The following is a 27,879-nucleotide window of genomic DNA, read 5'->3' as shown; positions in this document are numbered from 1 at the left end:
CTAAAAAGGAAAGCAGTGGAATGAAAGTCTGAACTGCTCTATAGGTTTATCACTACAAGCGACTCTTTTTATATACAGGTTGCCATATGATCTATTTGCCACTTTCAGCTATGGTTAAAGGGATAAATTGTCATTACTGTTAATAATGAGGAAAGCAACTGAAAGTCAGTGATGTGGGGTAAACTGTTATCTACTACATGGAAGTCAGACTGGATACACACATGTCCACCACCTAAACTGTTTTCTCTATCTACATGAAAGGCACACTACCACCTGCATTGGTGCTAAATTGAAAGTCAGCTTCAAATAAAACCAATATGTGTGGATTTATGTGATCATATCATCTTTCAACTTATTTTTAAAATGTTTGTTTAAAAAAAAGGACAATTCATGTTAAAATGGGTGCAGTCTGTGTGTAGCAGTGTTTTCAGACCATTCATCTCCATATCACTGAGTGAGTGCTACCATCTGCCACAGTGTTTATTTTAAAACTATGACCAGTGGGTGCCAAAGTCTGCATATTGTCCATTTAGGCAATGTGCAATACCCACATGAAAAATGTATATATGTAAAGGAGAGCGACACAGAGAGAGAGAGAGAGAGTGAGAGAGTCTTGTACCTACAACCTGTATGTTGTATGGTATGCTGACCGAAATAAAAGCAGTGAAATAGGTGAGGTGAATACAAGCATGAATCTTTTTAACATTTTATCTGCGCTCACAGTTCGGTGTACTACATTCATCTTAGGCCAGTGAAAGCACCCGGTGTAGTGACCCCTATCCCTCTCTCTGCTCCCAAACAGTAAATTATTACTGTCCATTGCATAATTACAAGGCTAAGTGCGAGTTACTCCAGCCGGCATGCACTTATCCAGCAGACAACGCTGTCAAAGGCGGGTTATGCAGAGTGTGTACATGGTCTTATTTCTGTGGAGAGAGAAGATGTGTGCTTAAGAGAAATATTGTGTAGGATGTGGGATCAGATTTCCTAATCAGGCAGCAGTGAGGGAGCATCATGTGATGAAAAGAAAAAAGGGGACAGAGGGGAGGAATAATGGGAGGATTAAATGAATAAGCTGAAATGCTATCAAGTATATGGGAAAAGATGAGATGGAATGGGAGCACAGAGATGAGGGGAAACACAAGCTTGTATTTCTGAAGAATATCTGACAGCAACTCGTAGACTTCTTATAGGACGAGGTAATAAATCAGAAGTCGCCCTGCAAGTCCCCTCTATCAGTAGACTTTTCTACATGGGCAACTTTGCATTGATGGGGGAGCCAAGCATGGAGCAGAGCTGAGAGTCTCATGATGAGATGGCAGGGCTGTGGTTGCGAGATGACTGATAGGATGAGCTCCCTCAAGCACTCAAGTTACACCTCAGTGGGTGGTGTTGACTAGCTGGCGGAGGCAGCGCAACACTGCTGTACAGCTCAGTGCAAAAGGTATACTCACAACTGCCCGAAATAGAAACACAGTTCAACACACGTACAGCACATTGTTGCTACTTTTATAAAGTGCTGTAACTTTTCTTTATTTATATGGCCACACCAGAAAGGAGGCACAAAGATTAAAGCGGTAACTCGGAACAGTTGGGGAAACAGGAGGAAGGGTTGACAAAAAAATCATAAAAAAAACTGCTGCAGCGGCTGTGGTGAAAGAGCAAAGGCAGTCGAGGGACTGTGAGGATTCAGATGCCGTTTGATCGGCCACAAAGTTGCAGAAATCCTCTAACAAGCCCGGCGAGCCGAGCCCCCCGGACCATTCATATTGAACGAGCCGATCACTGGACGTTAGCGTGCAGATGGAAGCAAAAGGCGATGAACTGGAAAAATAAATAGAGATGCCTTTCCTACGTGCCAACACAACAATTTGTGTGTTATTTTCGACCGGTTGCAGATGGTCACTTGTGGATACTGGTGTGTGAAGAATTAGATTATTTCAGTGAGTGAACCTTTCTCACAGCAGAATATCAAGCCAGTGTGACACAATTGTTCCTTAAAAACCTGCTGAAGTTGTATCTGCAGCATACTATACTGCCATCTGTAAAAGAACAGTTTAAACTGTTCCCATGGTACCTTGCTATGAATGATTTAATCATCAAATCAGTGGTTCTTTGAGGGGTCTCTACAGGGACCCTCAGCCCATTGACACATCTTTTGAATGCAATTTAATTCAAAATAAATGATCTTGAGTAACAGTCTGGAAGAATGACTACAGCATCCTAATCATAGTTTTCTCTCGTCACCATCATCCCCCTGCAGTTCTGTAATCCTATAACAGTCTAAATAAATCAATCAGTCACAAAAATCTTCTTATACGGGTGTCTGGGACTGAATTGGTGCCATACAGAGATGACACTGCGACAATTATTGCTTTATGTGCCTGTGACATGAAAACAAGTGAGAACACTTGCACCAAGCCAAAATAATGAGTTTGCGGTGGATATTAATGTGCTGTGGTTGAATCATGAGATCTCGTCTTACCTTCCAACGAGAGAGCTGTGTAGGTTTGACTCTTCTGCAGCTGGAGTGTACTAGAGATTAACAACAGGGCTGTTTGTATGACCAACTACTGCCCCCTGCAGCATTTAAAAGGAATTTCTTATATTATGACAGCATGTTTCTTGGTATTTGATTTGATAGGGCTGAGCATGGCTGACACACAGAGGAACACTTGGTAACAAAATGTCTAATATCATATTAGAAAGAGTATTAGATTTCTGTATGGATTGTTTCCCCATTAAGACACCAAAAATGCCACATTTTGTAGAGCAGATTAAGGCAGCAGCTATTTTAAAAGAGCACTTTCATACCATAGATGCTTGTACAGTCACTGCTGCATGACAAGGTAGGACTGTCTATAAAATGTCAAAAATAATGATAAATTCCCATCTCAAGTTATGAGAGCCACAAGTTAATCTTGCAGTCATTAACTCATATCAGTCGTATAACAAGCTGGAGTGAGACCAGAACTTACTATTTCTGTCCCAAAAGTAATTAAAAAAACCTTATTCATTTATTGGTATTTGTAATAACACAAATAACTAAAAATCCAGCTTTGGAACACAACCTTTCTCAACAGTACATATGTCTAGATTAGGATGGTAATTATTTTTTCAAAAGCAGTCTAATAGGGTTGTTTATTTAATATTTCAGGTCTTTCTGCCAGAGCATTGCAGGATAAATATTGCAGTTCAACAGATGAAGCGAGACCATGATTCAAGCTGTTGCGGTTAGTTCAGACATTTAGATATTGATAACTAGATTTCATTTCAGTTCAGTTTCTGTACAAAGTAGACTTTTTTGCTTGTGTGCCTTAAAATTCTTCTTTAGTCTGGCCAAAGAGACAAAGGGGTTGTACAAAATACCATCGTATTTTGTACAACCCTTTTGTTTCTTTGGCCTTGAGAGTAAAAACTATTCCTTAGTTTACAAAAAATAAGAATATAAAAATTCAGCAGCAAATGTTTCCTCTTCCAAAATGTCAGTCTTGTGACATTGGGTCTCAGAATGCTTCAAACGAGTAAGAGTTGTCCAAACAAATGGCAAGTTTTTGTCTTGAGAGAGGATGGAGAGATGCAGTAATTGATACGAAAAGAGATGACCCTAACTTCCAGACAGTCTCTTCTTGATGTTGTTCATGGTGTTGCACTACATCCAAAAAGTACTGGAAAGTTTGAGAGAACATTTAAAAGACTAACAATCCAAAAGTTTGACTATTTTACCACGAAAACAAGAAAAGTAGAAAATGTCACTATATGGAACCAAATTTTTTTAAATAGTTTTCCAAAATAAATGTAAGACATTTTTACAGTCAAAGTCAGTTTTGGAAAGTTACATAGTCCATCATTGGAAAAAGTGTTGGGGTTCCAATACTGATCTTACCAGTCAATGAAATTGGGTTGGGGAAGGTGGTTGAGTTACCTCCTCATCTCTGCTCAAGGTTACATTAGACACTACAAGCATAAAACATCAGAATCTGTACAGTCAATTGAATTTCATCAAATTGCACCATGGGTAATGTGGATGCTAGGTTTTGACAAGGAAGGAAAATGCATGTGAATAAAAATAAGGATATCTCTGGTCCTGCAGTATTGATTTCAATCTTTTTTTCTCCAGCTGTCCATCATGTGTCCATCAGGACTGCAATGCTAAATCAGTGGAGTATTCTTTCGAGACTACAGGCCTTCATCAGCTCCACTGACTGCTGCTGTTAATGTGTTTCCTGGGTAAATGAGTCTCCTGCTACTTGAAATGTTCGTCCTTTCACGGCCTGAGAATCTTGAGATTATGGGCACGGTTGATGTCTTTCACAGCGGGACAGTAAAATATCACTGCTGAGAATCTACCTTGGCTTGTAGATTCACTGTAAAACAGAATACCTGGGGAACATTTTCCTTCTACGCCTCAAATTTTAATAACATTACTTTGCATTGGGGATATTTTCCAGGTACAGTGTACCAAATTGTAATGTATTCCAACCATGAAATGCTATCCCTGAGGTATTCCACCCCCTGGGAAGGCAGAAGTTGAGAGTCTCATTGTGAAGAAAAAACTTCTAGGTAGTGAGAATGTTAAATGACCAGTGCAGAGTCATCTCACTGCAATCACAAATGCTGGGTTTTCATTCCTGTAAGAAGCCAGATTCACACTCTGCTGGCACAGAGAGGAAAATAAAAAATAAAAAAGTGCGTGTGGGGGCGGGGTATTGGGTTTGAACCGCAATGGTGATTTTTGTCTTGATTTGCTTGTGGCCACCTGAGTCAGCGTTTGTCACAGCGCATTTCGTTACGGACTCAGTCGAATTTATCTTGCCACTAATCTAATTTAAATGCTCTGGGAGGGGTGAGAGAGCCCTGTGGAGCATGCTATCATGGCCCGAGTGCCAAAAAGTTGATATTCAGACCCAGCTAAAGGGACAAAGATAGAACACGGGCATTAATATTTCATGAGGGAATGCCATTTTCTTTGTATAATCAAAAGTTTTCTTAGTTTGCAGTGGTATTTGATAAAGCATTATCAAAACTGTAGCTGCCATGCATGAAAAAGATAGGTTTCTAGCTCCCATCTTAATTAGTGTGTAGATATATATGTTATGATGTTTGAAATATTCTGGGAATAGATTGCCCCCCCCCCAAAAAAAAAAAGAATGTCCTTGCATGGTCAAGGGCTTCACTGCTCCTTTGAGAGAAAGATTTCAAACTCAAGATGGATTATTCATACACATGATAAATTCATCTATTGATTTAACTATGAAAGAGTTCCATAGATACACAGTAGATGTTTTTATCCCTTGAAGCAAGTCAGCCTTAACTTAGGGGTCACGTCAGCAGTTCGACAATGTCAGAATATTGAATTGCATTTTTAATGTTACCTGTTTACAGCCGCCCTGCTGAAAACTTTACTCCACAAGTGTGATTGACGACATCTTTGTTGTTTAAAGTGGTGCATAGTTGTGTGACTGTGGTGCATATTGCTTTTTAGGTGCTGAGGAAAGAGGAGAGGGGGGAGGGGTCAGGTAGTTTATTGGCCCATCACTGGTAGTGCAACAGTATTACATTCCATTTGCATTCTAATTTTGTACAAATCCACTGCTTGTTCAATGGGCCCTAGTGAGATGGATGCACAGGTTTATAATAAACAGGGGACATCATTATGCAAATGTAGGAAATATTACACCCAGGAGTCATAAAAACGTCTGTGATGTGTGTGGTGGGTGGCGGAGTCTTGAAAAAGCGTGGCACAACACTGTTCATTGCCTTACGCAAATGTCATTATAGTCATATTAGGAGGCGAGGGGGACCGAGGGTAGTGAAGCAGTCACTGGCTTGGATAGCAGACTGATAAGTTTGGCATGGGAGTCTGTCTGTAGTACAGCATTGGGTGCTGATTGCACAGAAGATGTACATGGCTTTTAATAATCAGATTTACTGAGCACAAAGCAGCTCTAATTGGTTTTAAATTTTAGCTAATTGGCAGTTACAGAGAGCTGCTCAGCAGGAAACGGGGATAGTGAGGAGAGGCAGGGTGGCGAGAGAGCGGCCTCGGTGGGGTCGCTGCGCTCGTAGAGGCTGTCTGTCAGTTCAGTGACGCTGCCGCATTAACTCCTCCATAGTGAAATAAATAAACAAGAATAGCCAAACACACTTTGAGAGACACGGCAGTGCTTAGTAAAGAGCCCCTAGTTAGTATTCCGAGAGAAAAGTGTCCATTAAAGTTAATTTTTTTGTCTCTCCCCAGAGAAAGCTTAATGGACAGGAGCTCAAGCAGCCGCCAGCTCAGAGTCCCGCACTGAACTGAGCTCTGACACAAACACGCAACTGTGTGAGAACCTAATCTGCATCAAACAGTGTGTGCATTAAAGCAGCCTGGAGGAGCCTCACAAGACTTTCTACCCCGGGGGAAGACAGGGCACTGCTTTTAGTGGCTTTACAGTAGCTCACATTATAGTCCCAGCACATGAAAATAAACACGCTAAGCTAACCTCAACACAGATTGCTGATTCACCACTTGTATTAAAACTATCAGTCATGTTGTCGCTGTTTTCTTTTAACACATTCATCTTCATGGTCACAGTTGAATTGGGTTATATTAGTCTTTATCTCAGCCCGCCGTGTTCATGCTGTATTCATACATCTCTTTATAAGCAGTGCAGTGTGGGCCTGAGGCCTGCTCGCTCGGTGGCACGGATGTGATGAATGGCTGCCAGCGGCTGGCACTGCCTGCTGATGGATGGGGGGGGAAGTATGCTAATGGCCTATTGTTTTAAGGCCTTCGCCCGGTATAACTTATAGCATTGTGAAAGCCTTTCGCCGCAACCCCATCAATTTGTCACAACTCGAAAGTTCAGAGTCAGAAAATAAAAAGGGAATAGGGAGAAGGAGCTGCTGGGTGATTTAAAGTCAAATATGCAACGAGAGAGTCCACAGAGTGAAGTAGAAGTTGCTGGAATGCCTGGTGCACCATATGTTTCATGGCATGTGTTAACATAACATACGGCTCGCTCTAGTAAAATGAATATTTTGTTTATGGTGTGCAGAGCCCCTAGCTGATGAAACATCTGTGCTAATGGTGATGGGTGATAACCCAGTGAATACAGCATTTGGAAAAGACCAGAATAGATTATCCTCTAGTGTTTCCAACCTATATAGTATGTCCCACAGTGGGTAAGTTGTAGATTGTTCACCGCCTCACAGAAAGAAGGATAGACTGTGGAGGGAAAAAAATTTGAACCTGTTGAGTTGACACCTCTTCTTTTCAGAGTCAGTATTCTACCTGCAGGGAAACAGGAACATTCTCCAGAGATGAATTCTGTCTGTCCGTTTCAGCCCTACCTGCAACATTTATGAGTGGCAGCATCTGTTCTACACCTCTTATTATCACAGATACTTAGCAGCTTTGCACACACACTGTGAAAAACACAGACAAGAGTTTTTTGAGGGGATATTTTGATGCTCAGGTAGGACAAATGGAAAGCATCACAGATTATTGGCTAATAGGCTGAAACAACAAGAATACACACTTCTCTTAAAGCTGTGAAGCCTTCCTCAACAGAACATTCAACCACCAAGACATTTATTAGAAGAAGATGATCATTTCTTATCTTATCTTCTGCTTGTCGCCTTATGAAGTTGATGTGGCGAACGTGTTAGCAAGTGCTTCCCTGTTCCAGCAGACATTGGAGCAACATTAGCTTTTATTTTCACCGCTATGGTTAAAATTCCCCTCCACTCAAATAATGTGTTTTCCTCTTGTTATTTGAGCGAGACTGTGCAGAATGATGCATGAGAGATACAAAGCTGTTTTCACATCATTCCACTGAAGGGAAGGATTTGTTTCCCTCTGTGCTCACCTTAAATCTGAGGTTTAAGAAGCACTTGAGCAAGATCATTTTCTGATGTCACAACTAGTTTAGAGCAAATCATGGTCCAGTATGCAACGTACACAAGTGTGATATGGAAACTTGAAGCCTCCAGGGCACACTGAGACATCTCATGTCCAGCCGTGAAACTTTTGAAATCAAAATATTTGCATAATAATAAATTATGGATTTAGAAGCGTCTCTATATGCCTTAAAATATGTCTGAAGATCTTTGAAGGTGATGTTTCATGCACATTTCCAGGTATATATTTATAATCTGGTACTCGACTGGAATATTTTTGACTTCCTGTTAAAGAAAGAAAAACCTCTTTATTTATCTTATACAGACTCTTTATGCTTCTGGAAACTCGCCCTCGGCAGACTTCTGGCAGCTGGAGGCTATGTAATCAAACTAGAGTGGTAGAATTTCACTGTTTCTTGTTCTTTACTTTGAATGAAAATGTCTCAAATACATACATGTTTGATCCAAAATATGAAGACTACACAATCAACACATTGGTCACAGCTGTTTTTGGCCATGCACAAATGATCAAGACATCAGTTCAGAGGGGAAGCAGGCATGGAACCTTTTGGGACTAGGACCATGATTAACATAGACATCGGACATTATAATAGTATATAAGTGGCAGAAGATCACAAGAAATCTATTACATACCCTTTTAGCTTCGGATAGGGTTAGGGACAGATCATGGTTTGGGTTAAAATGTACCTTTGTCGTCATTACAAGTAACAGTTGGTTACGGTTGGGTAACAGTCATCTTGTTCCTGCTCTTTAACAAGAGTCAAAAAAGCTTTGGTGGAGTGTTTCAAAATGGTAACACGACTGTTCCTCATCACTATAAAGAAAAAATGTCCGATGGGTTCAGGAGCTTTGTCACCATGCTACATATCCGGCCTTCAGTTCCACTTCTTGGCGCTCAGAAAACCTGAATGGCTGCCTGAGCAAATCTATCCGTCTTGTTATAGAATTCAAAGCATGTGAGGTCCCATTCAGCCAGCTGATCATGTCTTTCTTGGTGATCTGTGACATCTCGACTTCATTTTTCAATTTCCCACACTTTCTTAAGAGGATAAGAATAGATAGAATATATATAAAGAATATCTCCTTCCACCAATTTATCCCATTGTGCGGGGGTATCACTGGCTAACCGGGACCGTATCCAGGAGAAGTGGAAATCATTTCAGTGTTTTGTTCAGTCAGTTGTGGAGCATTTCACAGCTTTCCTTTTTTTCGAGAGAATACGCCGCCTTATTTCTCCTAAATTTATCCCCCTCCTCAATCTCTCACTTTCACACCTCCTGCCTTTTTTTATTTATTTATTTTCCTCTTAATCCTTCTCTTTTCACCTATTCGCCGCTAGCATGCAGATCCGAACCGATAAATACCTTTCATTGTGTTTCAAACTGGGTCCATTTGCATAACAATGAAACATGATATGTGACATCAAACACACGCATTGACTGAAGTGCTGCCTGATTAAAAAAAAAAAACATTCTTTCTATACCTCACTGGCTCTCATGGTACTGATTCTGTGTTTGTGATGGGATTTAAGACCTTGAATATCTACAAGAATGAATGTAAACACAGATGATAAGAAGGAAAATCCATTCTGTCGGGCAGCTGTGACCCTTGATTCTCTCACAGATCCTGTGGTAATCTCTTCCCGGAGGACAGGCTGACAAAATATGATGTGCATAGACTCCATATATGTAATTTATTCAAAATAACTTGAGCTGTAATTTGGTAATGTTGGCAGGAGTCAGGACCACAGATAAGTATTTCATATCAGACATTCAAATAACCTTGAATATACAGTATATTACTTTTAGGGGACAAAGTTTCAGTATGGGGGGGGGGGGGGGGGGGCGGGTCTGACTTGTACACACACACAAAACATCAAAATCTGAAATGAATCTTAAAATAAACAAGAATTACCAAAACATTCACGTTTCCCAGAAAACAATTTAAATGATCCAAACACTGGTCCTCTGCTGCCAGACGATACATTGTTAGCACCACTAAAGGTATATTTGTCAAAAACAGCAAAAGTGTGTATGTTTGTTGTGTCTGAAGGTGCGTCGAGGCTGAACGCAATCTGAATATTAAAGGTGGAGCGACTGCATGCTAGAAAATGGAATGATGTTCGAGAACAGACACAAATTAGCTCGAGGCAAAGACACGAGTGAAACGTGTGTAAACTTAAGTGAATAGTTTACGTTTACCCCCTGGCTTTATGACTCCACATCATAAATGTACAGAGACATAGGTTAAAAAAAAAGGAGTGGAACGTGAGGAAAATAAAAATAACCGGAGGTCCTTTTTTGAGCACTGAGATGAGTCAGATGAATCTAAACAGGAACACACACATACACATAGACACACTTGGCACATATGACTGGTGTGTATGGTGCTACAGTATGTAGCTACAGCTAAAGTTTATGCAGGCAGTATATTTACTGTTTGGGGAAGAAAACACTCTCCAAAACACATTAACAGTCAAATTTGTGGAAAAAATGTTCACCTTAAAAGGATAAGTTTACCTTTTTTCAAGCCTGTCCTTAAACAATCCTCACATGCCCATATGTAGAATGAGAACTGTGGAATTGTCCTTGTAGAGTTGTGTAAGGAAGTCAATATGAAGGGTAGAACAATAACTGTGACCAAAATCTGCTTCAGTGCACCAGTCTGAGTAATGTGACCTTTGACGGAACAGAGTGTACTCTAGTTGGACTACAGCTGAAGCTATCACATTAGCTGTTACACCATCAAAGTTTATTCAAGCCAATATTCTTTTGAAGGAGAAGCAACACCAGTAGAACTTTACTTGTTGTGTCAATTTAGCCACAAACAAAACTAGCCACAATGAACAATGATCAATTGCCACAGAACAACCCACAAGTAGTGACTGTGAACAAACTTCCAACACCACCTTCCATTATGCTAATGAATATTGTCGGATTTGACATTCCTATCATCAGGACGACATGATTTGAAATCACTGTTGATGTCCTTACAGTATGGTGGTTTGGTTAGATTTATTTACTGAAACTACTTGGTTAGGTTTATGTAAAGATCAGGAATGGGTTAGAATAAGTATACTGTTAAGATTGTAGAAACATTTTAGTTCGGGTTAAAATTACTAACCCTAAAAATAGTTTCAATAGTTCAAACGGTGATCTGATGTTTTGTTGACCCGTCCATCCACTCCAAAATCCTCCCTACACCAACTTCACAGTCATCTAACAACGTCGTCTGCTTTCTTTTTTTTTTTGCTCCAGTCATAATTACAACAGTCACTCGACGCTCCAACATAAACATATGTTGTACGGCATCGCTTGTTTAAACAACTGATCACGTTGTGTTTTTGGGAGGACCTTTACGGTTAAGGTTAGGGGAAAGATTGCGGTGACGGTTAATAAAAAGGCAAATGTTAATTACAGGTCTATGACAGGACGCAAACTAAAGCCTGCATCCATCACCCTAACCTTTCCACTTCGCTACATAAAGGGCTCTATATTGGGTGCTTTTTCCCCAAGACCGAAATTTTTCTGAATAAATAGCAGCTAGTGTTGGTAGCTGTGAATATAAAAGCTTTTACCGGATGTAGTTTAAGCAACCATTGTGTTGCATTAATAAGAAAAACTAGATAGCAGTGCTACTTTTTTTTAATAAGAAAGAAATTACATTTAGATGCAGCTGAGTCACTCAGAGCCTCCATCCTGTTGCTCCTTTTACTTGATGACAAAAACTTAGAACTGTGGAGTGCCAGACACCTAAACGTTAAATTAAACTGCATCTACTGTATTGCAACATGTCACAAGAACAGTGTCCAAGATGGCTCGACTGCTGGCTCAATGTGGGACTCACTACCGGATGGTAATTGGAATCTCATTTACTTTTCATATTTCCTCTGATAAATCTTTATCTAAAACTTGCAGATGTTGCCTCAGTGTATTTGGATACACAAATAATCACCCAAGCAAGGCGCGCTTGATGTAATTAGGCACTCTTCCAGTTTAATCAAGTTACCCCGACGCCAGACACGTTCCTCACTGTTTGAAAAGAACTCAATTTTCAGAGACGTCGAGCGGCGTTCTCTGACTGTAAAGTTCCTCTTTTCTATTCACATTTCTGTTTATCTGCTCCTCATTGCAAAAACTCCCTCTATCATTGCAGCTCAGAGTCGCTTCGACTTGCCACCGCTTCCAGGAGCGTACTTTACCTCTTAGAAAAACAACTCCACATTCACCAGTCAGGATTTAGATGACTTTTTCACAGTGGCTTTGCATAAATCAACTTTGGAAGTGATCCCTAAAGGGAAGGGAGGCGGGGGGAGAGGAGGGGAGGGGTACATCACAGGGGCGATAAAAACCAAACAATCAGTTATTATTCCTCACAATAGCGGGAGCAAATTGTAGTCACGGCTCACTGTGCCCCGGAAACTGGGTGAGATTTTTTTAGCTGCTTAACAGTGGGTCATCTCTTCTAATCACTGAGGCGTTTGGATGAGCTACTCCTACACTGCTTTACCGTGGGACCGCTCCACGTGAGAAAAGTATGCATGACTAGGCGATGGTGATGGTGATGCACGAAGTCACCACGCAGCAGGCCTGTTTGAATACGCTGCGTTGTTGATCGATACGTGTGAGGCAGCTTCAAGTGAAGAGATACTTGCCTCGCTGACACCTACACAAAAAACTGATGCTCACAGAGACGTGACACTAAAACATCCTCCTCCGCTTGACACCACTTATTTACCATTTATATCCACACTATACCAACCGCTGATGATGGAGCGTACCAAAGGCTTTCTGAGGTTTGTTATTTTGTAGATATTTGTTATGATGTTTTACTGCAGTGTATGACTGATAGCTGTCCATTCGGGAAAAAATCAAACAAACAGTTGTTGTGGTCCAAAGATTTACCACTGCCAGTGCACAAGGTACACTAAACGGCACATAACCATGGCAACAATGCAGCTTTAATGTGTGTTCCTACCAGCCCACAGCCGTGCAACAACAACAACAGCAGAAAGGATAAATATGTATATCTAAAAGTTCCTGTGGAAACAATTATAACAAACTTTTACCAAAACAGTTAGCAGCACAGTGTTATTACAGAGGAAATGCATGCCTCAGTTAATAAGTGACCAGCTCTGATTGGGTGTTACATAATTTCAACTTTCAACTTTATTTATATAGCATATATCCAATTTGCAGTCCAGAGAAGGAATATTAGCCAGCATGATTGGTTGGAACTTCTGGTTTGTTTGGGTTAGTATTTAGCTGAGTTTGCCCTGCTTCTGTGTCCTGTCACACTGCTTTTGACATTTCCTCTCAGGCACAGGCACAAGGACATGGTCTCCTTTGGGTCCACTGGGTTGTAGCAGAGCTGATTTAGCTCTTCCAGGCAGTATATTTCTCAAAGCAAAAGTCTGTGTTACAAATGTCCAAAGTAAAGTGATGATCATAGACATGTGTCCGAACTCCACACCATGACACAAATGTAAATATAGACAAATACACTGCACAATCAGAACTAGGAGACCAGCTCAGAGAGAGAGAGAGAATGTGTGTTTTCGGACATGTGACGTGTCAGCAGCTAGGAGCCTCATTCCTGACTCAGCCGGTCAATGTCCATCATCCCAGGGCGAGGGGGGAACATGATCTAATGAACTGATCTGCAGCTCTTTGGTGATATACTGCTGCCTCTAATGCCTCTGCAGCATTTTGATATATGATGTAATTCCTTCTGGAAGATAGATGTTGGTCTCACAGATGAAATCTAACAACTGTAGCTGCCACATTAGTTTGAATGTAAAGTGAAGGCTCATGTTTTTACTGGACAGAACGACAGAGCTGCCTCACCACATTTCAATGAATATAAATGTATTAAAATGACCTGATTAGTCTTTGTTAAATGTTGTTTAATTGATTAATTGATTTTATTGATTTTATTAAGCTACATACCAGTTTGGATTTTTATTCTAGCTACATCACAGACTGAAGAACTACATTTACAGCATCTGTCTGCCAATGGGGGTTTAATTTTTATAGAGAAAAAAGTGTTAGTGGAGCTTTGAGTTGAGATGATTTTGTCACAGTACAGTCAGGTAGGTGTGTTGAAGCTGAGCTGCTGCTGTCAGCAGGTACGCTGCTGCTGCAGAGAGACAGAGACAGAACATCACACTTCTCTCTACTCCACAGATTAGTTGAAAAATGCAAAAATATTGCATGAATTAATAAAAGTCATCGTTAAATAAATTGTTTATTTCATTTACAGCAGCCTTTATAAAGATTTACAACATAAATAAATGATAGGAAGGTGAATAACATGGTGTCTGCTTGCCCAGTGTTAATAATACATATTCAGCCTTAGAAAATGTGTTTATGTATATGTTGGTTCAGCTGACCAGGGAGTCTCTGGTGGTGCTGCTGGACCTCAGCTGCCACAGTGATGAAATTAAAAGTTCTGGCCCCATGTCTACTAGCTGTGTCATGATTGTCAACTGCAGCTGTCAAGGTTGCTAGGCGACAGGAGCGGTGCTTCATGGCATATGGATAGGGACCGCTGAATTGAGATAAAGCTTGTGTGTGTGCTTGTGTGTGTGTGTGTGTGTGTGTGTGTGTCTGCCAGTACATAGTCTTAGCCCTGCTGTGTCATGTTAAGCTCTGGATAAAGCAATATATGTCAGGGTAATGTGTTGTTTGTACTGATATTGAAGAGGAATGAGGCACAAACTGGAGCTATGGTCAACCAGTCTTTCACTATTCATGCAGAAAAGAGAAAAGTCTATGCTGTTATAAAGAGCAACAATAAAGAAAAAGTTTGGAGTTCCTCTTTAAGATATGTGTCTGAAAGTTGTTGCCCATTACAATGAGAGTTAATGTGTTTCTGCATTATGTAGCTCAAAGCAATGCTGTAGCTGCTATTGAAGAAACAAAAGGCATGTCCTTTGTATTGATTCTGACAATGCGGGGGCTTTGAATCTGAAGAAGAGAGTTTACATTCTAAATGTATGAATACACAACACAACACAAGGCTTTTTTTACTCAGGCTATTTCAAATGTTAATAATAATAATAATAATAAAGTAATAAAATGAATTAATTTAATATTTTTCTGGAGACAGCTACTAAACTGCAGTCAGACCCTGTAGAGAGAAAACATCCACTGAAGATATAATTGAACAATTTAACACATAAAATATGAAAAAAATCATATTTTTGGAAGGCTCAGGGCAAGATTACATTCAGGGACTTTGACTCATGACTTCAGTAGTTATGAAATCCTGACAGCTCTGACTCAATAGTAATGTCTCATTCCAAAAACAAGGCCCGATCACCAAACCTCACTGTTTGCATAGAGTTTCTTGATGAAAAGTCACTCCAATCAAATGTCTGTCCCTTTGCCCATGAATCTGTAAATAAGTTGCCTATGGCTGAGTTATGGGGAAGCGTACTGATTTCAGTGACTGGATGATTTACTTGATTGTACAATTTAAAGCCTTGTCTGATGCTCATGAGATGGGATAGATGGGATAGATGGTGAATATTCCAGTGTTTATAACTTGTGAGTGTTCACACAGGACAAAGATGATTACAAGATTACAAAGTTAGTCAAATGAGGGTTAAAAATAGTGTGTAGTGACAATATACCTATGTGAATGCATCAGTCATGAGTGACATGAATGCAGCATTAGCTAGTAATCAACTGTGTATAGTAGTGAAACCTCCAAAAGTAGCAGTTTTGGGGGCAAACAATAAAGTAGATCAAACCTAATACCTTTATACATTTGCATACATATACATCTATATACATGCACACATGGATAAACTTGGGTCTCAGAGTTAATAATTCATACAGTTTCATATGAGTGGAGAAATATCAGATTTTTATAACTCAACACATTATTTGGTCATTCTGTCTGAAGTTATTGGGATGACATTTTAGGCATTTGTTGTTTTTTTCTAAAGAAGCTATTTCAAATCTTTCCAGTACACATCCTTCACATCATTAACTCTGAATGGGTTTTATTTGAATGCTTAAATTAGATTTTTTTGTTTTGTTCAGTTACTTCAGTTAGCAATGCAGCAGATGTTAAGTAAAAATAAATCTCTACATAAGAACTAGTTTGTGTGGTAAAGTTGCAAACAGCTGGTGCAATCAGCTCTGTGTTTTTGAAACTATGAAAAGCTCAGGGAAGCCAAAGTCTCCTCTATTGCAAAAATGAGAATTACTGTTTGAAAATGGTTCAAGTATAACCTCACCTTCATATGCATAGATGTATTAAGGGAGCTGGATATGTTGCTGCCACATGCAATACTGTAAAAAGACCTCTGCAACCCAAAAAGCATTTTCCCCATAGACCAAGACTGCGATAGGTAGGACACCTCCAACTGCAAACAAGGTCAATTCTTTCTATCATGAATTTTTAATCCATAAAGATGTTTTATTCTACTTTACCAGAGCCTAGAAACGCTATCTTTATGTGCATGATAATGCGTTAGTTTAACAAAAGTCTTAATTTACCTGGAATTCACAGCAAATGAGTTTTGCTTCAGGTAGAACTTTGCTCAACAAATACATTAGACGTCTATCTGAATTCTGACCATTGTAAAGTGGCAGCAGGTGCTCATCTGCCTTCATATTAGCCTAAATCCTGAATATTAGATATCAGAATCAGAGTAAAAGATGGAGAAACTCCAAGGTTACTGGTGTTTTACTGGATGTTGCTAATTAAATTGAATTTGCATTTGCACCACGATAGCACAATATCGTTTATCCTTAATAGGATCTTCAAGTGGGTTCTGCTTTGCTATCTAATCTGGAGGCAAACTTGAGGCCAGGTAGATTAGAATAATTGTACACACTGACCTAAGACGACAATGTGGTTTAATAGGAGCCTAGCAGCTCATTTTTGCACTGGGGCCCCCTAGTCGGTTCTTCCAACCGTAGGGTCAATGCATGCTTACCTTAAAATATCCATATCTTATCAGTTATGTGTTATATATTAGCCTTAACAAAATTGCATCAGTTGAAGCCTAAACTATGCAGTTAAGTACTCTGAGGACAAAATTCTAGATGTTGAATTACAGCCACAGTCTTTCCACTCTGGATCAGTATCTGTCCTAAAAAGCAACATCGGTCAAGCCCCGGCTGATATCGTCCCCCTCCCTTATCACTACACATGTTCAACCACCTGCTCCTTTTAATATTAACAGCGTCTCTTCGCTACATTAAAAACTCAGTCAACCCTGTAATAGTGTTTTCACGACCGAAATCATCATTCTTCCTCCCGTGTCTCCCCATCCTGGATTTATCTCACTCTTACTCATCATCTTTCGTGATCTGTGTTTCTCAGTCTTAATATGCCTGTTACACCGCTGACCCTGCTCAACACCGCTCCCCTTATCCCTCCCTACGCCTCTAGTCTATCTCTCCACACCTTTTACGCTCCCTGTTGTCCCGGCCTTAGCTTGGCCCTATTTGTTGTTTCCCCACAGACATTTTCATTAAGATTATGTCAGATAGACTCAACTCATTCTGCATTAATGTTTACTCAAGGAGATACAGGGAGGAACGTCCTTCTCCTTTGTTGTGATCTCACCAGGCTCAACATGTTTCTCTTTAAATAAACAAAAATAATGAAACAAAATTCAAAAGGAAGAAGATAAGATGAGCATGTGGCGGCGTAAGGATGTTCCTTTTCTATACAGTATGGATTTATAGTTTTATTGTTTGTAAGATACTGAAAAAACTCAAAGCAGCAGTTAGACGTGATACATCTTAGAGGTTCAAAGATTATACAAAGTTATCTAATATTGTTTTGTGTTTTTCTGACATACAAGGACTACTTCGTGATGCTGGTTAAGATACTGACAATAGTGTGTAAAGCTGTCATCTAGGCAATGTCTTTAGTGTTGTTCAACAATGTAGAAAATAGTAAAAAATAAAGAAAAACCCTTGAAAGAGTAGGTGTGTTGAAGTCTTTGATAGGTACTGTTTCTGTAGTTGTACGTCTTTTTTGCTTGTGTAATACCAGATAATTGCATATCTCTTGGATTCTAAAAAATACATCTAATAAAACAATCAGTCCTTGTTTAAACTGCTCATAATTTATGTCCACATTACGACTATCATCTGTAATGATGAGTCACAAGTAGACACTGGTTCATAATAAAAGGGGGCACTGGGGGTGGTGTTATGGCACCTCTATAAAGCTGTAGTTCCCACAGATGACAGATTAACAAGACCAGGCATGAGTCTACAACCATGCTAGCTAGTCTGTGAAGGCTCTACTTCAACACAGTGGTACTTTGAATTAACATGTCATAATAATCTATCCAATACTTGTCAGGACAATTTGCTAAAACCACAAATGTCAATCTCATAGGTGTACAAGGAATGATCAGGGGATCACCAAAATAATTTAGATTTGTCCATCCAATGGATCTTTTTTTCTCATCAGTAAAAGCAAAGGTATAAATGATCCCATTAATGATGGCTCCATTCCATAACTGTCCAAGTAAGCCTACAGTGAGTGAGTGTGCATTATTCCAGGACGCTGAAATTGGCTCACCTAAATGGAATTCAGCCATCATTAATGTTCTTATTTCCACCTGTGCTGTTCCTGCTTTGACAAGTTAAAATGTCAGCCATGAAAAGGGTCTATTGTCATTGACATATTTCAGTCTGAGCCAAAGTGCTGAACGTTAACAATACCATCCACAGAGGTACTCGAAACAAGAGTGGTCAAAATGGAAACAGCAGAGGGTAAGAATTTTTAATCTTTTGTATTGACCATGCCCCTGAAACACTGAATCCTACAATCCCTATAATACAACCAATGGCATCTTTTTGTTAGACCCTTTTAAGACCCACCATGGATGTAATAACAGATGTCCTTGTCTTTCAAGCATCACATGTATTGTTTGTTTTAAAAATATATAATCTCCAAATCCAAACTGGCATCATCTGGAGTTATTTTCTTAGACTTAACTCTCCTCCTTGGGCAACAAGGACATCACCAACAGCTAGAATAGTTGTAGTAGCAGTAGCACATGATGAGTAAACTATTCTTTATGAGTAAAATTACTGCATCTTTAATGGGGGTGAGAAGCCAAAAATGCCTAAAAGCAACTTAAATCATCTGGATCATCTTCAGAGAGTGAGTATCTTTTCATTTCCTAAGTAAATGAGCCTAGCCAAACAAAACAAGGGTTGATTGCAGTAAATGCATGCTATTAGTTCTCTGCAGGCTGTGTTCCCAAAAGTTGTATGTCATAATGAGTGCCCAGTCTACACAGTTAATACTGTGCTCAGCTGAATAAAATGGGACCTGCAGTGTTGTGTCTAGTAAAGCTGGTTTTACATCAAATCTTGTGGAACTAAAATCTTCAGCCAGGTAGTCTCTGTGAGAAGCCGACAGCAGGGCTCTAATGTGGGTTTATGTGGTTTGAGAGTACTTCAGCAGGACTTAAAATGATATTTCACAGTTAATAGGTAGGCTGAGACAGCAGCTCCCAGTCTAGGAGTCCCAGGGGTTCTTGAGGGTGTTTGAGGTGTTATGGACCCACATATCTGCTTTCTACTTTCTGTTATTATCTCCTCACTATGGTGGAAAGTTACTAATATAAGTACTGTGTTTAAGTGCAATTTGAGGTAATTGAACTTGAGTATTCGCATTTGATCTAACTTTATACATTTACTTCACTGCAATTCAGAGGGACATATTTTACTTTTTACCTCAATGCATTTACACTGATCAGCCAAAACATTAATAACCACCTACAGGCGAAATGAATAGCATTGGTTATCTTGTTAAAATGGCAACTGTCAAGGGATATTAGGCAGCAAGTGACCAGTCAGGTCTTGAAGTTGACGAAGTTGAAACCATTCAGGTGGTCAGAGGAATGCCAAACTTCTGCCATCCATTTACACTGGTAATTGATACCAGTGCTCCTGGAGTGGGATGACTATGGCATTGATCATGTGGTCAGATACTTCTCCAAAAAGCCTTTTAAAAAACCCCAGCTGCACTATTGAACTACTGAAAAAGAGACCATGCTTGCTATTAGCTTGACAACATTTTGCTGTGTATCTTCGGTCCATTTCCTGTCTGTTGTTTTTGACCACAACCCACTCATGTTTCTGACTGCACCGGTCTCTTTTTTTAATATCAGTATTCATTACAAGAAGGGTTTGGAGAACATGATGGCCGATGCTTTATCGACATTCTGTTAAATCCAACAATCCCCTCTGTACTGTATGTGTTGATGAGTTACAGGTGGTGTTCCCTGATTGGCTCAGGTGATGGGTTAGCTGCTGGCTGGTTGGCTAATGCAGATGATTTAAACACCAGCTGATGCCTGCTCCAACCTCTCTCCCCTCTCTCCTCCCCAACAATGGAGGCCCTCTTGCTGAACCTAGAGTTGTGTGTTAGCTGAGAGTACTTGAGTGGTTTAGTTTGGGAGGTTTTTTTTTTGGAGTTGAGTTGTAAGCCAAGTTTGTTAAGCATCTTTCCTGCTAGCAGATGGTAGATCATTGTACACTGTAAATAGCTAAAAAGTAGCAGTCACAATCAGTGGGAGTGAGAAGACTTTTCTTTGTGCAAACTATTTTTAGTTAGGTGAGAGCTCTGTCTTTTGTTTCAATGTCTTTTTTGTCAGGAACATTTATGGTTGGGGTTAGTTTTGTTAGTAGTTTTGAGCATTGCTCAACTCTGAAGTTTCTGAAAATAAACTGCTACATTGTGAGCTCTGGTGGCTGTCGGGCGTCGTTCTTGGATTTGGGAAGAGCCGTAGCTCTAAGCATATTGTGTCCAGAAGAACAAGAACACAGTGCATCAAAGCTTGCTGCGTATGGGGCTGTGTAGCCACAGACCAGAGTGTCCATTCTGACCACTGCACCTACAGAAGGCTTATGAGCATCAGAGCTGAACCATGCAGCAATGGAAGAAGGTGGCCTGATCTGTAGTTTGACCTCGGCCTCTAAACACCCCAGATCTCAATCTGAATGAGCATCTGTTAGATGTGCTGGAAAAATAAACATCCATGGAGACCCCACCTCACAATTTACAGGACTTAATCTGCTGCTGGCGTCTTAGTGCCACACACAAGAGGACACCTTCAGAGGGGGACCTACACAATATTTGGCAAGTGATTTTAATGTTATGGCTGATTGGTGTATTTCACAGCTGTTGGCTGGCTGTTTTATAGAATGAAATAGAATATATTTAGATTCAATCAACTAACAATACATAAATGACCTACAACTCAGCATGAACCTTCATTCTTCACATTGGAAACAGTACCTTGCTAAAAAAAAAAAAAAAAAAACCCTGAACTCAAAGTTCCTTTACTTGTTTTTTTCCCAAGCTTTCAACTGCCACTCAAGGTCTTCCTCTGCATATGTAGTTTGCCCAGTTATCATCATATGAACTAGTTGCATACAGCTACATATTATCTGATGTCTGAAATTTGGTCAAATGATGACAACTGATCTCCATGGCAACTGAGTGACTGGAATGAGCATCCATTTAGAAAAACAGTAAGAAATGCAGTTGAAAGGCCTTGAAAAAGAGACTAAGTGCACCTGGAGGTAAGAATTCTTTGTCAAACAATTAGAAATTTTCAGTTTTGTTGAGCAGCTGCAACAATAAAATGATGCTTACGGCAACTGTAGTCACAATCCAATAATGAATGTATTAAACATGCTTATGGAAAATGCTTCAGGGCCTTCTGCATAATACGTACTCAAAGTTTTATAACACACATTTAGTTGATTATACTTTTATTGTTTTATGTAAATAAAAGTTTGAAAACAGAAATGTTATGTCTACTGAGTACTCCAAATAAATTGTGGTCTTGCTACTTAAGAAAGGGATGGGAGTATGTCTTGCATCACATTCAGCATACTGCGTAGCCACCATTCAAGACTACATCAGCAACTTTAGTTTCTTGCCATATGGATTCCTGGAGGCAAGCCATATGCAATGAGGCTACGTGACCCCGCTTTTTGAGAAATCGAGTCAATTACTCACACAGTCACTGAGTGATGCAACAAAACAGCACTGATTACAGTTTAGTGGGGAGCTTGGAAAACTTCTTGCTTCAAGTCGGCTTTTTGTGGGGGGAAATGTGCTTAATTCAAGATTTAAAGATAGTCATTTCACTGATATTTGGAGAGAGGCAGGAAGAGAGGTAGTAAAAGAACAACATTGCCCTCTTCTGGTCTCTTAGACTGATTGCTAGAAAAAAGCACACCCAATTTCACTTAGTCTGTTATATAAAAACAGAACTGGAACTTTGAGGTCAGATATAATGAGAATAAAAAGTATAAACAAAAAGCAGTATTCAGATTGTGTCATAGTGTCTATGTGCCTATCTAAAACACTATAGAGGACAGTAATGAATTACATTTACTTAAGATACTTTGATGATAATAAACTACCCAGTAGTACATAAAGAAGATACACTGAGCTCTACCTCAACTGATTACAACATTTAACTACTGCTTACATGTCAGTGCATCAATAATAATGATCCAACCCTCACAGGAGCCATTATGCATAATAACTGCTGCTGTTTTTAATGCTTCAGTACATTTTGTTACTAATACTTGTGCATTTTTAGATTTTGAAGCAGGACCTTTACTTATAAGTGAGTATTTATAGTGTTGCATTTTACTTTTACTCAAAAATTAAATAATCTGAATATCTTCTTCCACCACTGCTGAATCATTCGATCATCATCGTTGGGAGTTTTTCTTTACCCAAATGAAGGCTCTAAAGATGGAGTGCGCCATATCACAAATTTGTGATTGAGCCACATCAGTGTGACATGATGGATACCAAGATTGCATTTACTTTTTGTAAGTGAATCTATAGCTTATAGGTACTAGTTATTTCCATCTTATTTGTACTTAAATACACCTTACAGTCATACTGTACTGTATGTATCTCATAGACACCAGACCAGGGGCAGAGCTAAGGGGTGGCTCCTGGGGATGAAGCCCTTAATGTTTTCTCAAAAGCCTCAAATCTATTTAAAAGAAAGAAAATTCTGGATGAAGTCACTTTTTCTGAACAAACTGCAAACATCCCAACTCTCCCAGAAGTTCTGGGAGTCTCCTGCATATTGTGATAGCGGCTCTCTGACACCTGTAAAATAAGCTACAATCTCCCAGAAGCTGGAGTGAGCAAGTAAGAGTGTGCACTAGTGAGTGACTGTGCGTGCCTGTGTGTGTGGCTGTAAACGCCGGGCATGTGAGAGCACATCATCCTGATAGCTCTGTGTTGCCTCTGTGTTTAATTACTATGTCCAACTTCACATAAAGCTAAACATTACAAGTTATTTCAAGATTTGCTTATTATTCACCCAGAATACAATTCATTCCATATTCAAACATCTATCTACATGCATGAATCCTAAATATGGCGTCTCTTTTAATTTGACTGAACTGTGAAGAATGTCTGATATATGCGGCACTTTCATCAAACTACCACTAGATGGAGGCAAAGACTGCAGTTTTAATGAAGAAGGCCCATAGAAACGACTAGTTGTGGTGTCATGTGTAATCAGCAAAATGATCTTTCTAGATGTATTAACTGTCTTTGATAATGATCCACTTTTTAATATTGACTATAGAACATGTAATGAACACTTGAGGTACTTGGCCAGTTTTTACACCTTTCCTCCAGCAGGGAGCAACATACATTGTGTATCATTCACTGTATTCCATTATGTTTATATAGCCAATGTATAATTATTTGAGATGCTAATATCCAAGAAGTTGACATTTCAGTTACAAGTGCAGATCTGCTTAGTCATTTATATTGACATTTGTTTATCACTTTCCACTGTAAGACACACAGACAGCAATTTCAACACCAGACAAAAGTATGTTTGCACGTTTTATTTGTTTTAGTACAACAGTTCAAGTCAACTAGCCACTGAATCTATTGAGATGCCGAAGTGTATTGCTCATATGCATTCCATGTGTAGACCCCTGTTCAGTGATGTTCCAGATGGCATCCATTATTCACCTGTCTGGCATGTTAATTCACAGCTGTACAGCAAGAAGTCATGTGCTTTAAAACAACCCTCCCATCATATTTTTACAAAAAGCTAAGAATCAGCAGTGGCACAAAAACATGATCTGCAGGAGCAAGACTAGCAGAGTCTGGGTAGCAAAGCTGCACTAAAACACCTGTATGTATAACAGCCAAGATGCCTTGATCGATCCTTGTGCTACTTTATTTTATTTTAATATACAGTTAAGTGCAGAGAACAGGTGTGGTTCACAAGGACGGTTTCAAAATGCACTATGAAATAGGCAGGGAAAAGAGACCTATGCATAGAAACATGCTTTTCCTCAAAAAAGGTTAAGTACACACTGCTAATTTTCAAAAAGGGCAGAAGCTGCACTGACAAGCTACATATCAAATGGATTAGACTTGACAAGAAGAGAAGGGGGTGGGGGGGGTCCACATGTAAAACCAGCGCAAGTACACTTATAGCAGGAAAATTGAAAAAATTCACAAAGTGGAACTTGTTTCTTTTTCAAAAAGGTGGATAGTGAACACAACAAAAATACTGGCCAAACAAAAAATAAATCAATCTTTGGATACGTAAAAAACCCTATACAATCCCCCGTTGGTGACTCTCAGTCTTCCGAAGTGCCTTCTTCCGAGTTCTCTTTGGTTTCCTTGTTCTTGCGCACCTCTTCTAACTTTTTGTCCTGTGTAACAATAGATAGGAAAAAGAAAAAAGCAAAGTCAAGTTCCAACATCCTGCAAAGCAAAATGCTTCATTTATCATGATCATGGTGTGAAAGCTCTGACCTTTTCCTTGAATTTCTCATTCATCGCTGCCATGATTGCTGTGCGGTTCCCTTTGTTGGCCTCCATCTTCTGATTGAGCTTCTCCTCTGCCATCTTGCTGAAGTTGTTGTTCTCCTCCATGGCTTTCTGTAGCACTTCCTTTTCATGCTCGCGCTTCTCAGCTAAGTGCTTCAGAACCTCGGCTTCATGATTCTGAACAAAGAAAAAAGCCAGTCATATTTTAGTTTTCCTACCCAACACCCACCATTTGTATTCTAATGTGTGATAGACTGTTGTAAGTATTGATGGGGCTATCTGGGTTCAAAGTTTGTTATATTGAAGATATTTTTGTACCTTGCGTCTCTCCTCTGCAGCGTCCAGCTTCCTCTGAATCTCCTCCAGCGAGACGTCCTTCTTCTTGGGAGGAGACAGGGGGAAATCGCCCTTGGCGTCTGGGGCAGGAGCAGCCAGGATGACCTCGAAGGCCTGGCCGGAAGCCCGCTTATCGAGCTCTTTGACCTGGATCTCTGCTGCAAGGGTAGGAAAGAAAAAAGAAAGATGACGCATTCAGACACTAAACCATTAGAATATGATTTCCATTATTTAAAAAAAAAAAAGTACATATAATTCACCTTCAGACATCTTAAGAGTGCGATGCAGGTCAATTTACCTAGAAAAGGGGAGCAGATACAGAAAAACAGTCAGATTGTGACAGTGATTAATTCATATCCTCTTAAATGAGTGACCTCTAGCGGCTCTTTCACAACTTTTCCTAGCAACCACCTCCTTAAAAAAAAAAAAAAAAAAAAAGCCAGACTAAAACACAGCCGACACCCTCTGGCCATCTCCAGCACTGCAACCAACCACCGCCCATCAATCCTCACACAACGGCTCAGGCATTCAAACGCCTGCAGGACACACAGCCCATTGTTTATCTACTAACTTGTGGCAGCAGTGACATTCAAATCAATCTGAGTGCAATCAAACCGATCCGTTAGGAGAGAAGGGATTTAGAAAAGAAAAAGAGGCGCACTTTAATTGTTAATCAACCACACAAGCCACGTTCTGTGTGAAACAAAAGGCTGTGATGAGGGGTGGGCACAGCAGGCAGTGCCAGGTGCAGACAGGCCTACTACACCCTCCAGCCTCCAACTACCAGTTAATATGAAATCAAATTAGAGAACGGTGATCATATCTTGGGGAAATCATAATCATCACCAGGGAGCACCTGTTCCTTACACCATGTGTTTGAGCCACAGGAGAGAGAGGAGGAGGTGGGGTGGTAATACAAGTGTACAACAACAGCCGACTAACCATGCAGGGAGGGGGAGCTGGTGTAGACTAATCCTAGTCTAATGTAGAGTCAAATTTTTTTTAAAAAGCCATCCATTTTTTTTAATTATTTTATTTTATATATTTTAGGAAACGTGACCAACAGCTGTCATGTGGTCAATGTGAGTGAGAAAACGACCAGCAAAAACCAGCTGGGTTCATTGAAAAGGAAAGACCCCTCCCCTGATATTGCATTAAAAAAAGGCATCAAACTAGCAAAATGTGGCTCTAATTGGTGTTGGGGTCCAATATGAGATGGAAAAAATGATTTAAAAAATCTCATTATGACCCAATTAAAATTAAGATTTGGCTGGTGTCCACACCTCGCACCAAAAAAAAACAAAAAAAAAACACCACCCACGGTTCGGTTGGCTTTTTCCTTTTCTTCTTCTTCAACAATGTCCTCCTCTCTCTTGACAATGACGATGCGTCTCCTCTGGTTTTTGGACACAGGTCTCAGTGAGTTTGCTGGTGTCATTAGCTCGAAGCATAACAAGCAGCATCAAACAAAGGCGCTTTTGACAGCGACGTGACCGACAGCTCCGAACAAAGACGAGCTGACGGCAGGTTGCTTGCACAGAAAATGTCGAATAATAAAGCTTTTCACACACACACACACACACACACAGTGGTGAGATGGAGGGTGTGTGTAAGAATTGGGAAAATGTGCCAGCAGCCTACAAATTTCAACCGACGTGAAAAAAAAAGTCTCCTCCTGTCTGTCTGCCTGCCTGCCTGTCTGTCGGTGCTGTGCCAGTGTCTCCTTCACCATACAATAGAGACCCAACCACCCGCCATGAAGCACACTACCAGTCAGCGTTACTGCCTCTTTTTTCTTCAATTGAAATAATTCAACATATTTTTAAAAGCCTTAAAAAAAGGTCGAAAACAACTTATTAGCTACGGTGTTAGCGTAGCACACGAGCTAACTAACTAACAAACACGCAATTCACAAGATAAGAGCATGAACAAAAATTCAAGCAATTAACTCAATTTAACATTAAATATTAAACATTTCTCCGCTGCATTTCTTTACAACATAATTCATTTAGCTTTGTTCGTATTTCTAGACTTTAAAAACATTCCCTAGTGACTTTTCTGATCTTAATAAAGATGCTGTGTGTCACACCCACCTTCAACAAGCTGTGGATGCTGTGCTCCTCTCTCACACCGTTTGCCGCGAGCTCTCTGCTCGAGCTGGAAAAAGCTCGCACATAAATGGACCAATGTGAGTGGCGTCACGTCGTTTGCAGCCAGCTATTGGTTAGCTCCCCCAATTCCCACGTGCTTCTGGGAAGTGTAGTTTTTTGTGACTTTATGTGGAGACAATGAGCTTCAGTTACTCTGCTACAAAAACATGTGTTTAATAGAGTGTATCGTGACAAAAATAGCAAATGATGTGAAGTTAGAATTTATTATAGCCTACTGTAAAAGCTTATGTAAGAAAATCATGCATTATTGTAGTTTTGGAGTTTATTATTCCCCTCAAAGTGATTATTGCCCCACCCAATAATTAATATGAGGGGGTTTAGAAAGGTTCATTGTCTCAAATGCTTTATTTTTTTGTGTTTGAAACGTTATGAGTTTGAAATAAAAGGTTTAGTTCATGTCCATGAGTGAAAAATTACATGATTTCAGGGTTATAGTATACATACAGCACTAGATGATATGTTGTAGAGACTATCTGATTAAATAGAAGCACAGGAGACTCTTAGCCACAAAATCTAAACCAAATCACCATTATGATAGCTAGAAATACACATTTTGATATGTTTGGTAATTTTAGATTTAGGGCCATTCACACCCACAGTGTAATGAGACTATGTATAATAGTGTGGA

At 39.8% G+C, this 27,879-nt stretch overlaps 1 protein-coding gene across 2 annotated transcripts; it reads right to left on the bottom strand.

Annotated features, from left to right (window-relative positions):
* Window positions 1-23,786: 23,786 nt before the first annotated feature.
* stmn1a (stathmin 1a) lies at window positions 23,787-27,230 on the bottom strand. 2 transcript variants are annotated; one of them, XM_053334239.1, is made up of 5 exons: window positions 27,174-27,230; window positions 25,341-25,378; window positions 25,063-25,235; window positions 24,730-24,921; window positions 23,787-24,626 (listed from the first exon to the last, which is right to left on the bottom strand). In XM_053334239.1, the coding sequence occupies exons 2-5, from the start codon at window positions 25,348-25,350 to the stop codon at window positions 24,552-24,554; spliced, it is 450 nt and encodes a 149-aa protein (XP_053190214.1). In that variant the 5' UTR covers window positions 25,351-25,378; window positions 27,174-27,230; the 3' UTR covers window positions 23,787-24,551. The 2 variants fall into 2 exon arrangements, with proteins under 2 accessions (XP_053190214.1, XP_053190213.1); XM_053334238.1 differs by having other exon boundaries at window positions 25,063-25,238; window positions 27,174-27,207.
* Between the last annotated feature and the right edge of the window lie 649 nt (window positions 27,231-27,879).

This window comes from Scomber japonicus, chromosome 15 (genome assembly GCF_027409825.1).
Source record: "Scomber japonicus isolate fScoJap1 chromosome 15, fScoJap1.pri, whole genome shotgun sequence".
Taxonomy (NCBI): domain Eukaryota; kingdom Metazoa; phylum Chordata; class Actinopteri; order Scombriformes; family Scombridae; genus Scomber; species Scomber japonicus.
This window is presented reverse-complemented; position numbering and strand designations above follow the sequence as displayed.

Excerpts from the sequence above, each read along its gene's own strand:
- stmn1a (XM_053334238.1), bottom strand. Across the intron at positions 24,922-25,062 it reads CTGCAGAGGAGAGACGCAAG|AATCATGAAGCCGAGGTTCT; the intron begins GTACAAAAATAT and ends TTCTTTGTTCAG. Across the intron at positions 24,627-24,729 it reads ATGAGAAATTCAAGGAAAAG|GACAAAAAGTTAGAAGAGGT; the intron begins GTCAGAGCTTTC and ends ATTGTTACACAG.